Source organism: Mobula hypostoma, chromosome 24 (genome assembly GCF_963921235.1).
Source record: "Mobula hypostoma chromosome 24, sMobHyp1.1, whole genome shotgun sequence".
Taxonomy (NCBI): domain Eukaryota; kingdom Metazoa; phylum Chordata; class Chondrichthyes; order Myliobatiformes; family Myliobatidae; genus Mobula; species Mobula hypostoma.
The window spans coordinates 19,055,428-19,071,339 of record NC_086120.1 but is presented as its reverse complement, the minus strand read 5'-3'; the positions used below and the strand labels follow the sequence as shown (position 1 = coordinate 19,071,339).

The window sequence follows — 15,912 nt, the reverse complement described above, 5'->3', positions numbered from 1 at the left end:
GCTTTGGGCCCCTTATCTGAGAAAGGATGCACTGAAACTGGAGAGAGTTCAAAGTAGGTTCACGAAAATGATTCCAGAATTAAATGGCTTGCCATATGAACTGCATTTGATGGCTCTGGGCCTGTATTCACTGGAATTCAGAAGAATGAGAGGTGACCTCATTGAAACCTATCGAATGGAAGAGCAACGTCCTGTGGTTCCAAATTAGTTTCATGCTGTTAGATATAGTTCTTAATTCTCCAAATGCCCATCCAGAACATGCAGGGTCTTTTTAAAAGAACAGAAATATATTGCTTAGTGGTTTCTAACAGACCTCTCCTCTCTTTAATTTATAGGTTGAATTTCTCGCACCTTTTATACAACAGAACTTGTTCTATGATACCAATTACTGTTTCTAGAAATGTGGATGTCCACAACCATTGCGATCAAAACATACTGCAGCTCTGGGAACAGAATTGGAAACATCCTGCACAACCATCATCATAACCTATGGAAGAGTCATTTCACACATATTTTTATGAGGTAGGTTGATGCCTCTTACCCAATGTAACTACCATAACTGGGATGTTTAGGCGCTGCCTGGTGCTCTGAGATAGACGGAGGAATCCATATTCCAATGAGTATTCAACTATGTACTCCTCTTGTGGCCAAACTGTAATATTGAAAAACATTGAACATCAGCCATTTCTCTGAAATGACAAAACACATAATTTATCAAGACTTCTTAAACAGAGAAGTTAAGAACAACACAAAAAACCACAACTAGAAATTGCAGTGTCACTATTTTAAAATAGTAAAAATAGTATAATTTCATAATAAATATAGTTTTTAAAAATTGCATAAAAGATGAAATAGGTCTTTTCCTTTAAATGTAATCTCCAATTTTTTTGGTTTCACTTTATCCTCAAAATCTTCCTCTCATGCTTGCTCACTTTACTCCATTAACCTTTCATTCTTTTATTCCTCTACAACTTTCCCTTTCAAATATATTTGTGCTATTTTGTACACTCCACTTGGAAACACATACATGCATTCCAATGTAAATAATTAGAATATCTGTAGAATGATTCAAGTCTTTGATAAAAGAAAGTGTAGATAAGCTATTTTGATGGACAGAAAGAAACAAGAGGACAAAGTTAAGGCAAGTGGAGAAACAACTGAAATGTGGATACATTTTTGTGCAAAAAGTAATGATGTGGTGTCCATTGCCTGGGAAGGGTAATGGAGGTCATTCAGTAACTTTCAGTAGGAAACCAGACACATACTTGGAGGGGGGATTCTTCTAAAAGTCTGAGGAAAGAATGGGAGTGTAAGCTAATTAGATAGTTCTTTCCATTACTTATTTTGTGTAAAGCAAAATTATTAGGTATAGCAAATACAACCAAACTGTTAAAACTTAAAGAAGGTACCTTTACTTTTTCCTTAATCAACTGTCTAATGTTTTCAGTACTAGATTATGCAGAATAGATTTCATTTCATTGATGCTAGTAATTAGAGAAGCATTCATTACTTCTGGCATTATGCTACACATTGTTTACTTTTTAGTCGAGATTTTGTGTGTTCAATATTCTGAAACTGCAGGTCTTTTCACTACAAGATACTGTGTTGAATCCCAAGCCAAATTTATCATAAACTATTATTAGTGAATATTTTCCTCTGTCAGCATCAACCATCCTCAAATCTGTCCCCACAATTTGTACCAGATGCATGGCATTGTCACGTATTAAAGCAACATAATAAACATATTCTTCTCCCTTCAGTATCACTAGTGCTGATGCCACTACAAATTTGCATATCAGAAAAAAAAAGGCAAAGCCCGCTTCTACTAAATCATTCACTCATAAAAGTGGATCATTTCTTTTTTATTATACCATTGAGAAAGTATTCCATGTTTTCACAGTAAATGACAAGATGTTTATGAGTACTAAATGCAATTACTCATGGAATTTCATCAACTGCTTGAGAAATGACTCCTGCTAATGAGCTTGCTTGTCATGAATTTGGTTAGTATCCTTTCAAATGATAACATTAATGGTGAATGGGTAGAGGTATTTTAATTTCCTTACTGAGTTATTTGTTTAAAGCTCTAGTGCTATTATGCACATCAAAAATGATCATGACTAAAAATGAACTTTCACTCAGTTCCCAACAAACATTCCAACTGAAATCGCAGCTTGGATGCTATTTCTTTTCCATCCATTAATTTATTTTTTCACAAATCCGTTCACAGCCTATTTTCTGACAGATTATACTGTGTGTGTGTGTGTGTGTGGGGGGGGGGGGGAAACAAACTCATTTTCAGTACAGAGGCTCTGAAAGCCTGAAAATTTTTTTTCTGTCTTTGTGTTTTTTTTTTCTGGATCTGGGCTTCACTGGTAAACCTGCATTTATTTTTCATCCCTAATTATCCCCAAGATAGTAGGGTACCTTGAATTGCATGAGCAGGTAAGTGCTATGCATTCTGGGTAAAGGTCGGTCGTCAATATTACTAGGAAGGGAATTCCAGCATTTAGACTTATTGGTGAAGAAAAAGAGGCAACACATTTTCAGGGTGGGTTGCCAATTGGAGGTGATTTCCTAATGCATCTTTTACTCTTGTCATTTTTGGTAGTAGAGGTTACGTTTTTGGGAAATGAATAACTGCAGTGCAATTTGTAGATCGTGCCCACTGTAACCGAGTATGCTAGTTTCACACTGACAAGCAATTAATGAACTTTGAACTAGCATTTTTTTTAAAGCAACATTTTCCATAGCATTTTTTAAATTAATAGTTTGTTCACATAGCAATGTGAGGCAGTTTTCTTCTCAGCTCAAAGAACAATACATTATCAGGGGTTACAATACCAAAGTGAAAGCTTTGCTAACAGTTAGATCTATCTCCGATCTCATGCAGTGGGGGCTCTTTGCAAGAGAAGAATTCAAATGAATCTGAAAGCAGGTTGGAAAGAAAAGGGAAAAAAAAACAGCTATGGTTTGAATCACTAAAATTTTACCTGCTCTTGTCAGCATCTCAAACTCAGAGACTGTTTCCTGGAGAGGCTGCATACCTTTACTAGGTGCCTCTGTGAATGAAAGCCCCTGGCTATCATTTTGTACCACCTGTGTCACGACGTCTGCTTTATTTCCAAGTGAAGGCTTTAAAAACACTTTAGGCTCTATGTCCAGCTCAAACTGCGAAAAGGAGTAGAGAATGCAAAAGAAAGTCACCATAAATTTGCTACAAAAAATAATGGAGACATGCATAAATTACACTGCAGGTTGGTAGCACCTGAAAAAGAAAACTAGGTTAAGAATTTGGAGGGATAAGGGAAAGCGTTGGAAATCATCAATTCTGACCCACAAGAAAACTACTTTGGGGAATACGAGATTATTGTTATTTATTGATGACACTGTTTTCAGGTGTCAGCACCATTCTAGTTTGCAAAACACTGAATGATATTGCATTTATTATGGTTATGTGAGTATATTTGAGATTGTGCAAGTATGTTTTTAATTTAGTCCTCCTATACTGCAGCTGGAATTTATCCAATTATATCCATGCCCAAACCTCAGCCACAACAATCCAAACAATCCACAGAAGCCCTTTTCCTGGAGCTCTGCACTCTTCCTTGAAACATTCCTCCTTAACAAATCTCTGCAGCAAAAACAATTGGTGCTTCAACAACATGCTGTTAAAGAAATAGTGCCAAATTCTTCCCTTACCTTATTCCTTTTGACAACATCAAGCTGTCAACCAGTAGCAATACATAGATCCATCACTCCCAACTCTTCTTCAATACAAGCAAATCTCACTGAACCCTAATGCTTTTGCTGTTTGCCCATGTAAAGAAAGAGTTAAATGTGATTCTTCTTTGGTATATGCTAAAATAAAATGGAAGTCTGTAAAACAAAATGGTGTTAGCTTGGAGTGGGATTGTTTTGGGAAAGTACAAGAGAACCAATCCACAGCAATGTTTTAAAGTCAAGGAAGTACAAGTCTACAGCCATAATAGTGCAGAGTGGTGAAAAACATATTTGTCTGAGATGAAGGTTGTAAGAGATAAGGGGTGTAGCTGGTACCACCAAGGGTATAAAAAGGGGCACTTTCTTTGTGTAAGGGGGAAGAACACGACTGGTGCTAGTGCTAAGACAGGGAAGAGTAAATCGAGACAGAGTTAGAGTCGGGAGAGAGAGAGAGAGAAAACAGGCTGCGTGAAAGATTGCTGGATCGGTGGCTCCCCTCCGACATTGCAGAGATCAGCTTGTTTAGTGGATGTTATTTTGATTTCTATATTGCTACTAGTGTAGACATTTGCTTTTCTTTCTGTATTGCATTTGTGCTAGTTCTAATAAAGTGCTTTCTGATGGTTTATCACTGTGAAGTGTCTCCTTTGCATGCAAATGTATATGCAAACACCCAGAGCTCAATAAGAACACACAAAAAAATTGAAGTAATTTTCCTTACAGTCCATTCACTAACTTTGCATCCATGCTCCTGCATATGTTCCTCCTCATACATAATGATTTTTTATTAGAAGTTTTTTAGAAACTCAGAATGATAAGTTCAAAGATGCTACATTACTTCTACATTCTCATTATGTTAATTTAATTATAACAAAAACTTAAATATTCTGCCAAATACTGCCAGGCCCCTTTTTTGAGTATTTTAATAACCCAAACTTAAACACCTGATTAAATTTGCCAAAAATATACTTTTCCCTATGATTAACCATACATAGTGAAGTTATAGACTGTAGGGAAGGAGATGGGCAGAGTGTCAAATGGAATTTAAACCCAAGGTAATAAACTTCAGAGTTGTAATAGAGAGTACTGTATTAATTAAGGGTAATGATATCACAATCAGTACCTGTTGAGAGTTATTTAATTGGAACCAGTATAGAATAATGGGCTGAATGGCTTCCTCTAGCGCTATAACAATTGCATGACCCTACTAAATAAAATATGCAAATAAAGAGAATCTATAATCAGATTGTGCAGGTGTATCCAATTACGTGGCACTTCTATTTGAAGTATATCTTGCCTGTTACTTGTGTTTAGTCCATTCATGAAAGCTGTTCACCTTGTCTTTGTCCTTTCTTAAAATCCTTGAGGCATACTTTAGGATTGAGGCCTAAATTGTTTAAATTTAAAGCAAAGTACATTGCTCCATGCACCTGATCACTATAAAAAAAAGTGGGGAAAGTTAATATTTCTAAAACAATTAAGACTTTACAACAGAAGTTTACACAATGGAAATGTGGAGGCTGTTTACTGAGGGGATATTTACAGGCTTGGCCCACTGAGGTAGAGAAAGGATGGTAGGGTGATGGAACCATGGTTGATCTGAGATGTGGAACATCTAGTCAAGCGGAAGAAAGAAGCTTACTTAAAGTTAGGAAGCAGACAGGTCTCTAGAATTACAAGGTAGCCAGGAACCAGCTTAAGAATATACGTTGCAAAGCTAGGAGGGGGAATGAGAAGGCTTTGTGAGTATAATTAAGGAAAACCTCAAGACATTCTACACGTATCTGAACAGGAGGTTGACTAGTGTAAGGATAGGGCCTATCAGGATAGAAAAGGAAACATCTGCCCAGAGTGTGAGAAGGTAGAGGTCTTTAATGAATACTTTACTTCAGTCTTCACCAGTGACAAGTACCCTGATGTTTCTGAGGACTGTGTAAAACAATCTGGTATGCTAGAACATGTCAAAGAGAATGTGCTAGAACTTTTGAAAAACATTAGGATAGGCAAATTCTTGGGGCCAGATGAGATATATCCCAGCATACTACAAGAATTGAGGGAAGAGATTGCTGCGCCTCTGGCAGTGATCTTTGCATCTTTACTGGCCACAGAAATAGTATCAGATGATCAGAAGGTAGCAAATGTTATTTCCTTTTCCAACAACAAAGTGAGCACAGAAAACACTGGGAATTATAGACCAGTGAGTCTTACTTCAGTGCTAGGCAAACAATTGGAGAAGTTTCTTAGAGACAGGATTCACGAACATTTGGAGAAGCATAGTCTGATGAAGGAGCTTGACTGAATTCTTTGAGAATGTGACAAAACATATTGATAAAGGTAGAGCAGTGGTTGTGACGCTTACAGTATGGATTTTATGAAGGTGTTTGATAAGGTTCCTCACGGTAGGCTCTTTCAGAAAGTTAGGAGGTATAGGATCCAGGAAAATTTGATTGTATGGATTCATAATTAGCTTCCCCATAGAAGGCAGATGGTGGTTGTAGATGGAGTGTATTCTGCCTGTAGTTCCGTGACCAGTGATGTTCCACAAGGATTTATTCTGGGGCACCTGCTCTTAAAGTGATTTTTATAAATGATTTGAATGAAGAAGTGGAAGGGTGGGTTAGTAAGTTTGCAGATGACACAAAGGTTGGTGGTATTGTGGAGAGTGCAGAAGGTCATCAATGGTTACAAGGGAACATTGATAGGATGCAGAGCTGGGCTAATAAGTGGCAGGTGGAGTTCAATCCGGAAACGTGTGAACAGATTCACTTTGAAAAGTAAAATTGGAAGGCACATTACAGGGTAATGGCAGGATTCTTAGCAGTGTGGAGAAAGAGGGATCTTGGGGTCCACATTCATAGATCCCTCAAAGTTGCCACATAACTTGACAGGGTTGTAAGAAAGACATATAGTGTGCTGGCCTTCATTAGTCAAGGGATTGAGTTCAAAAGCCATGAAGTAGTGTTGCAGCTCGATAAAACCCTGGTTAGGTTACCTTATCTTAGAAAGCCATGGAAGCTTTAGAGAGCATGCCTTATGAGGATGGGTTGAGCGAGCTGGGTTTTTCTCTTTGGAGCATAGGAGGATTAGAGGTGACTTGAAAGAGGTGTACAAAATGATGACAGACATTTTCCAAGCCAGAAATGGCTAAAACAAGGGGGCATAATTTTAAGGTCATTTGAAGGAAAGTAGAGGGGAGTATCAGAGACAAGTTCCTTTTTAAGAGAATAAACAAGAGTACTGGGTACATGCTGCCAGGATTGGTGGTAGAGGCAAATACATAAGGGACATTTAAGACTCTTAGATAGGCACATGGACGATAGAAAAGGGCATGCTTTGTGGAAGGTAAGGGTTAGATTGATCATAAGAGTCGGTTTAAAGTTCAGCACAACGCCATGGGCCAAAGGGCCTGTACTGTTCAGTAATGTTCTAACCTCTGAGCTTGCATATCAGTCTTGGCTGCAAAATTTGAATTAAAGATTAGAGTTTTAACTTTTTAACCAATCAGGGACTGGTGTTTTAACTGAAGCAAAAAATTCACTTTGTATTTGTTAAAACTGCAAACAAAATAGATTCTTCTTGGCATAGACCCTATCTTAGGTCACATGTCATCTTGCTCAGGTATCTAAATTCAGTACACTAAATAGAAAAAGATTTTCTATACACAGATTCAAGCCTTTTATCAAGCTGAAGCTACACCAATATCTGGTTTTGGTTCCTGTCCCAGAACCAATGTTATCCTTTAAAAACAGCTTCATTTCTTCAGTCCTGGGCCGAAGTGGCATAAAACCTCTTGGTTTCTTCCCCTTCCACACTGCCTGCTTTTATGAGTGATTACAGGAAAAAAGAGAATGCTTTGCTCCAGTACTGAATAATTAAGAGTTAACTGAATTTCATGCCATGATTACCAAGTGTTGGAGTGAGAACTGGGAATTGAAAAGTAGCCACATAGGCAACAGTAGAAGACTTTGAATGTACAGGTATAATCATTATGGAAATCAAGGGTTAATGCATTTGTCTAAATATATTTTAACAATCAAAGGAAGAAAGCATCTCCAGCTGAATTTAAAAGAAACAATTCACTGTCAAGTATAGTTTTTAAAAGCTATACGTAGAATGATAGCATACAGTTGTCTTTTTGCATTGAGAACCTATTCTGTTTCTAGTAAAGAATACTTAATAGTCACTGCAGCAAAGATAAAATCCCACATTACATTTGCAAAGCATCCGGACGAACATCTGATGTGCTTTTACTTATAAACTCACAAGACAAAAATCTGGTAAATTGGGATTAACCTGAATAACTCTTTTGCAACCAGCAAGGACATGAAGTGTAAATGTCAATCATTCAAAGTATCAATGTTGACCACTCTCATTTATCCTTTGCCTTTCTAACTTATTCATAACAAGACTCTAAGGATTTAAAAGAAATTTATTTGAAGATAAGGAACAGGATTGAATGTTCCAAAGAACTGAAGAAAATTTTAAAGCTAGACAAAAAGGCAATAAATGCAAATATTAATGGAGTTGAAAGTTAGAAGAATGGAGGAAAGTAAATGTAGCTAAGGTGTCACAAGTACTTCAGTAGGTTTGGATTTTAGCCTTCAACTTATCTGTAAAGTTCTTGTTGAGTTGGAAGTTTCTTAAATGAGTTGCTCATGTAAATAATTGAAATTTCTCATGTGTGACAATTACCACATTGCAAAAACACCAAGTTTTTTTAAGAATGCTTTCAGTATGAACATAAACAAGTAATTTACAGCAATTTTGTGTCTTTGCACTACACTGCTGCTGCAAAACAACACACATTACATAAGACAGTGATAATAAACTTGATTCTAATCTGTAGAAGCATATTCAGAGGTTTGTTTGCAATTAACCACACAAACATGACATGAAAAACCAGAGATTTGGAAACAAACTGAAATGTGATGATCTGGGATAAGATGGAAATTTTTGCGTGCAGCTTTTTGCTAAACTCCTTTAAATCAAATTCATAGAATCATACAGTATAAAAAAAGTCCTACCAGAATTTGACCACCCAAAGTGCATTACTTCACATTTGTTGGGATTAAGTTCCTTCTGCCATTGATCCACTCAACTTTCCAGCTTATCAATACTGTGTATCCTTAAACTTTCTTCACTATCTGTGACTGCACTAATTTTCATATCATCTGCAAACTTACCAATCAGATCATCTATGTTCTCATCCAGGTTATTTTTGTATATATTGCAAACAACAAGGGTTCTGGCACTGTTCCCTGTAGTGCACCCTGTTACACAGTTCCAGTTAGAAAAGCACCCGTACATCACTACTGCCTGCCTTCCATTACCAGGACTAATTGATAAACTCAGATGTACATTAAGTACAGAAGTAGGCTAGAAAATTAAGTAATATATTCCTGAAAATTGTGCTTGCATGTTAAAAACAATACCTCAGAGCTATTTACATCCTCCTTCCTACTCACAACCTCAGTTTGGTCTGTATCATCAGTAAGCTTAGAATTATGATATTTCATTCCCACATTAATGGAGATTATGAATAGTCAGGGCCCTGCAGAACCCCCTATCAACTCAATAAATATCTATTTAATCCCTTTCTTTTTGTTTGATAACCCTTCCAGCTACTCTAATTTTGTTGTCCAAACTCCTGTATGGAACCTTATCAAAACGCCAGTGACAATGCAAATTCAGCTCATCCACTGGTTACCTATTCTACGTCCTCAAAGTAGATTAGTCATGATTTTCCTTTCAAAAATTCAAGCTGGATCTGCTCAAACTTGTTCTGCTGTTATGTCCATTATATGACTTTTATTCTTTTTCCTACTACTGATGTTAGGCTAATAGGTCAGCAGTGTCCCATTTTCTTGCTCTTTAAATGTGCTTAGGATAGTAAAGTTATGTTTGTTAGATGACCAGCCATGATCTTGTCAAATGGTGGAACAGTACCAAGGGGCTGTACAGTCTACTGCTCCTATTTCATTCATTCTAACCTAGCAATTATACCAGCGATTCAAATATTGACAATAACCTGCTGATTCAGCATCAGAATAGATTATCTCATAAACCTTGTCCATTCCTCACCCAATGCTAAAACAAAAATTAAGAATTTTAATGGCATTTCAGTTATAATGAAAAACACTTCTGTGCAACTGTATTGTCCTTCCTTATAAGCTACACTGAACAGCTGAATAGAAGTTTCTGATTAGGTTGTATTTAATAGGCTGCTTTTGGCTAATTTTGTCTCCATCTGCACACTTCAGCAGTTTTAGCATGTTTTCCAGGCAACAGGAAATTTCTGAACTAACACTCCTTTATATAATTAGACATTTATTCAAAGATTGAGATTGAGAATATTGTAATGAGGTGAAGCTCCTCTCTTTCTAGAATCCAGCTGAAACTTTTAAGTAACATTAATGGATGGGTTTCCAAGTTTCTTGTCCATACAGTGTATATAATTAATTCTTGAGATTCAAAGATAAACAAATCCATGCCATCAATTTTCACCAACCTTTAGTGCTGACACAAAAATATGTGCTGCTCTCCAATGAGACTGCTGCATAGAAAGGGACGACAGAGAACCTCCAGTTCCAGAAAATTCAAGCAAAGAAATAACTAATAGATGAACAAATGAATTTTATTTAGAGAAATGGGGCCCAAGTTGCCCATCCTCCTTTATTTTCTTCCATGGTCTACTGTCCGCTACTATCAGATTCCTCCTTCTTTAGCCCTTTACTTCTTCCATCTATCACCTCCCTTCTTACTTCATTCCCCATTCCCCCTCACCTGGTTTAACTTATTACCTGCCAGCTTGTACTCCTTCCCTTCCCCTACTTTCTTATTCTGGCTTCTTCCTCCTTCCTTTTCAGTCCTGAAGGGTCATGAGCTGAAACGCTGACTGCTTATTCCTCTCTATAGATGGTGCCTGATCTGCTGAGATCCTCCAGCAGTTTGTGTATGTTACTCAAGATTTCTAGCATCTGCAGAATCTCTTCTATTTACAATGGCATATATAATTCACAACTCCAGCCCAGCAATCTTTCTTTATACCCTTTACTGTACACTTTTCTCCTCAAATTGGGTAGGAGCATTAGCACAGTCCAGCTATGCTGAAAAGATTTTTTTTTTAAGGCTCTCCCCACTTTTTGACTCAAAAATCTTCCCCAAATTCCTAATTATGTATTTGCTGCATGAGCATTTCAAATAACATTCTAATAATAACAGAACTTTAAATTATATTTTTGTGCAAACCAAATCTACCAAAATATTTTTCTCATATTTTATATTTGGATTGCAATGTTCTGAACAATGATCACACCTGTATAGAGCTGTTGTCAAACATTTCTACGGTCAGTTCTTCTTCATCTTCTGCTGGCTCTTTCACCATGCCAGCAAAATTATCTGATTCGTAGAATTGAAGAAAAATGGGAGCACGGGTAGAATTACGTTGGATTTCCACACGGAGGATTCCATCCCGTGGCCACTTCTCGCGGATGTGCTCCAAGCAATTGATTGGAGAACGTGAAAAGGCAATGTGAATGTAAGCCAAAATAAAAAGTACAAAGAGAGCCTGCAAAGGAAAGAGAAAAAAATGAATAGTTCCTTAAAAATTACATAGTGAAAGGAATTTTGTAGAATATATTAAAATCTTACATCTATCCCACAACGTGAGGGCGTAAAAATCTTTGCGTTACGACTCTGTCGCAATGTAAAGACATGTAAATTTAAATTTATTTTGGGAGTGTGTGTGTGTGTTTGTGTATATATACACACAAATATTCACGTATTTTGCGCGTAATGTATATGTAAAACTAACTTATCCACATTACAATGTAACCACAACTGAGAATATGAAGTTTCCTTTATCCAACTCCAGACCAGTCAATGTGGTTGACTCCTAAATACTTTATGAAAACAATATTCAAGGAAGTCTTATGAAGTTGGCCTTGCAAATGATGCCCAGATCCCAAATATAAGAATAAAACAAAATAATGTCCTTATATTAGATTTCAGAATTGGAATTCCTGCATATTTATTTAGAGATACAGCGTGGAACAGGCCCTTCCAGCCCAACGAACTGCACCACCTCGCAACCCGCCTGTTATCACTAGCCCAATCACAGGACAATTTATAATGACCAATTAACCTACTAACAGTCTTTGGACTGTGGGAGGAAACTGGAGCACTCGAGGAAACCCATGTGTATGAATGTACAAACTTCCTTACAGAGGGTGCCGGAATTGAACTGACCAGAAATGGCTGGCTACGTTGGGAAGACTGACGCATTTGATTGCACAATAGTTGACTGGATATTGTTCACTTTGTGAATTGAGTAGTATTTTGAAGTAAATGAAATAAAAGAAATAAGAATTGAGTGCCAGCTTCGTTGAGTGCATTGGATGGAAAAGCATACAGCTTGCTCTCACCAAACCAGCCGAAATGAGCTTTGCTGATATTTTATTTTTATTTCTATTTCATTGAGATACAGCACAGAGGAAGCCTTATCAGCTCTTCGAACCATGCCACCCAGCAGCCTCCAGTTTAACCCTAGCCCAATCACAGAACAATTTACAATGACATCTTTGACTATGGGAGGACACTGAAGCACCTAAAGGAAACCCATGCAGTTACAGGGAGAATGTACAAACTCCTTAGAAGCCTAATTTCAGATGGAGATGGAAGAAGAGTCCAAAGTATTTCTCACCATGAACACTCACGAGGGCTTATTTCTAAAATAGACTTATCTTTGGAGTAGCTTTTGCACCTGCATGCTGGCAGAAAGCTATGAACCAGGTGCTGCAAGGCTGTCCAGCCACTCAGTGTTACCTGGATGATATCATTGTTACCAGTAAGGACAACAAGGAACATCTCCAAAATCTCAAGATAAATGCTAAAAATATTAGAAGATTATGCACTCAGAACATGATGCAACAAGTGTGAATTATTTAAACCTGCTCTGAACTGAGGCTGTGGACGCAATTTTGTGAACTTCAGTTTTGAATGTTATTTGCTTACTTTTATTTTGTGTATTTTTTTTTACTGCAGGTTGCGCATTTGATTGTCTTTTTTTATAATGGTTCTATTGGGTTTCTTTTATTTTGTAGCTGCCTGTAAGGAGACAAATCTCAAGGTTGTATATAGTATACATACTTTGATAATTAATGTACTTTTAACTTTGAACACTTACTGTGGTCACACCATGGACACATAATGATTACACAAATGCGTGTAAAGAAAGTTCAAGCAGTGGTGGATGCCACAAGCCAAAGGATGAGTCACAGTTGCAATCTTTTTTAGGATTTGTCAATTACTCTTACAGGTTCCTGCCAAGCCTGACTACTGTGTTCCACCCCTTAAACATTATGACAAATCAGGAAGAAATGGCAATGGACAAAACAGTGTGAGGTTTCTTCCCAAATGACAAAGGAAATGGTGACACCAGACACTGTACACACATTATGATCCACAATGTCCAGTAAAGCTTGCCTGTATTGCCTTGCTTGCTGGTACAGGTGCAATCATGGCACATATTATGAGTGATGGAAGTGAATGCCCCATAGTCTTTGCATCACTGCAGAGAAAAATTATGCACATTGACAGGGAGGCCTCAAGTCTGATTTGGGGTATAGAACATTTCAACCAGTACTTGTAAGGGAAAGGGTTTTGCCTCATTACTGATCATCAACCACTAGTGTCCATTTTCAATCCACAAAAGGGTGTTCCACTAACAGAAGCAGCATGAATGCAGTGATGTACTCTATATCTTGGAGGACTCAATTACAAGAGGATAACTAATGATGGAAATGCCGATGGATTGTCCTGTTTACCCTGAGAAACGGAAATTCCTGAAAAATTTATGATAGAAGACATTCCACTAGACATACTCACCCTAATGCAAACCGGAAAGTGTCCCTATTACAGCAAAGATTATCTAAAGGGAAAGCAGGAAAGACAGGAAAAATCCCACACTGTCTCAGGTCTACATGGCCACTCAAAATGGCTGGAATGTGCAGCAAAAACTGCAGTTTCCCTATTTTTACCAGCACCGGGATAACCATGCCCTTGGTGGGGTTGCCTTATGTGGGATTGAGAGTGTTATACCGAGAGCTAAAGTGTTGAGTAGCAACATGCTGGTCATCTAGGCATGGTCAAAATGACAGTGTTGGCTGAAAGCTTTGTCTGGTGGCCTGAGATAGATCAGCAAGATCAAGCAGTTTGTATTACACTGTACGGGATGCCAACACGTCCAGAAGATGCCAAGAGCAATGCCTCCCCATCCCTGGAATGGCCTGCATTGCCCTGGCAGAGTGACCCATCCCCTCGTCAGAAAAGACATTATCCCACAAGTGTAAGAAATTTTCCACAATTAAAACTCAGTCTGAATGGGATAATTTTAAATGTATTGTCCTGTGGATATCTGTATAGTATAATCAGAATCAGATTTAATATCACCGACATATATTGTGAAATTTGTTAACTTTACAGTAGCAGTACAAAAAAAATGATAAATAAATACAGAGGAAAAAAAGAGTCACATTAAGTATATTATATATATATATAAAAAAAATAAAATCATTAAGTTAAAACAAGTAGTGCAAAATAGCAGAAATAAAACAGTAGTGATGTAGTATTCAAGGTTCAATGTCCATTCAGAAGTTGCATGGTGGAGGGGAAGAAGCTGTTTCTGAATTGCTGAGTGTGTGCTTTCAGGCTTCTGTACCTCCTTCCCGATGGGACCAGTGTGAGGAGGGCATGACCGAGGTGGTGGGGATTCTTAATAATGGACGCTGCCTTCCTAAGGCACCGCTCCTTGAAGATATCTTGGATACTACGGAGGCTAGTATTCATGACAGCGCTGACAAATTTTACAAGTTTCTGCAACCTATTTCAGTATTTTAATCTTGTACAGTAGCATTCCCGCCCCCCCCCCCCAAGCAGACGGTGATGCAGCCAGTCAGAATGCTTTCCACGGTACATTTGTAGAAGTTTCAGTGTTTTCGATGCAGCTTCATGCACCTCAACAATTCATCTTCTAAGGTCCTATGAAAGTTGTTTTGATCGAGGTATGGTGTACATAAATAGATCTTTCTTGAGAAAAGCAGGCTCTGTCAGTAATATGACTTAATGTGTCTTTTTTTTAAGTAGGGCAACTCACCTCTACAGCCCACACATCCAATCTCATCTCATTGACTGGAACACCTAATTCCAAATAGTTTTGGTAGAAGGCATTACCCCAAAGGTTCACATTCTTTTTTTGAACTTAGACTGTGATTGTTTAAATGCTGTACTCAGTATCGACGAGAAGTAGTACATTTGTTTGTGTGTTATTAGTTTAGGCTGATTGTGCTTATCTATTATTGTGACAGAGATGAAGACCAGACCACATTTTATGAGCAATTAATGCAAATAATCTAGGAAATTGCAAAGGGTTCACAAACTTGTTCTGGTAACTGCATATACTGTAAGTTGAGAAGAATTCTATATTGAGTTGGAGTTCACAGCTAAGCAGGTAGTTGTGTATCTAATATTTGTATAATATTGTAAATACATTGTTTAAGCATTCTATGTTGTTTACATAATGCTCGGCAGATTATACGTAAAAGTACGTGAATGGCATATGTCATCAGACCACTATGACAGAAGTATGTCTCTTGCTTAAATTAAAACGAAACTAAGGCACATTATTCCTAACTGTGCTTTTTTGCTTTCAATTAATTAGCTGTTTTGGAGTTACAAAACATAACACTATCGTCCTGCATCTGGACCATAATCCTTTCATCCATGTACTGTACCTATCTGAATTTCCTCTTAAACGTTGAAATCAACTCCGCATTCACCTTTTGCACTGGCAGCTCATTCCACACTCTCACCATACTCTGAGTGAAGTTGTTCACATCATGTTCCCCTTAAATGTTTCATCTTTCACCATTACTCATGACCTCTAGTTGTAGTCGCCCCCCCAACCTCAATGGAAAAAGCCTGCTTGCATTTACCCTATCTATCCCCATATACTGTAATTTTGTATACCTCTATCCAATCTCTCCTCAATCTTCTACATTGTAGGGAATAATGTGCTAACCTATTCAACCTTTCCCTATAACTCAGGTTTTAACTGAGGTGATTTCATCTCTTTACAGTGAAAATTCAGGTCATCATGTCACATTAGTGAAAATCTTAGCACATGAAATGACT

At 37.6% G+C, this 15,912-nt stretch overlaps 1 protein-coding gene across 1 annotated transcript in view; it reads right to left on the bottom strand.

Moving 5' to 3' along the window:
- tmem259 (transmembrane protein 259) overlaps window positions 1-15,912 on the bottom strand; it is a 74,277-nt gene that overhangs the window by 32,818 nt on the left and 25,547 nt on the right. Inside the window, exons 2-4 of the mRNA XM_063032129.1 lie at window positions 11,039-11,290; window positions 2,994-3,171; window positions 542-652 (exon numbers count right to left, since the gene is read on the bottom strand). Of these exons, the coding sequence (XP_062888199.1) occupies window positions 542-652; window positions 2,994-3,171; window positions 11,039-11,290 (541 nt within the window). The remainder of the gene's footprint in view (window positions 1-541; window positions 653-2,993; window positions 3,172-11,038; window positions 11,291-15,912) is intronic.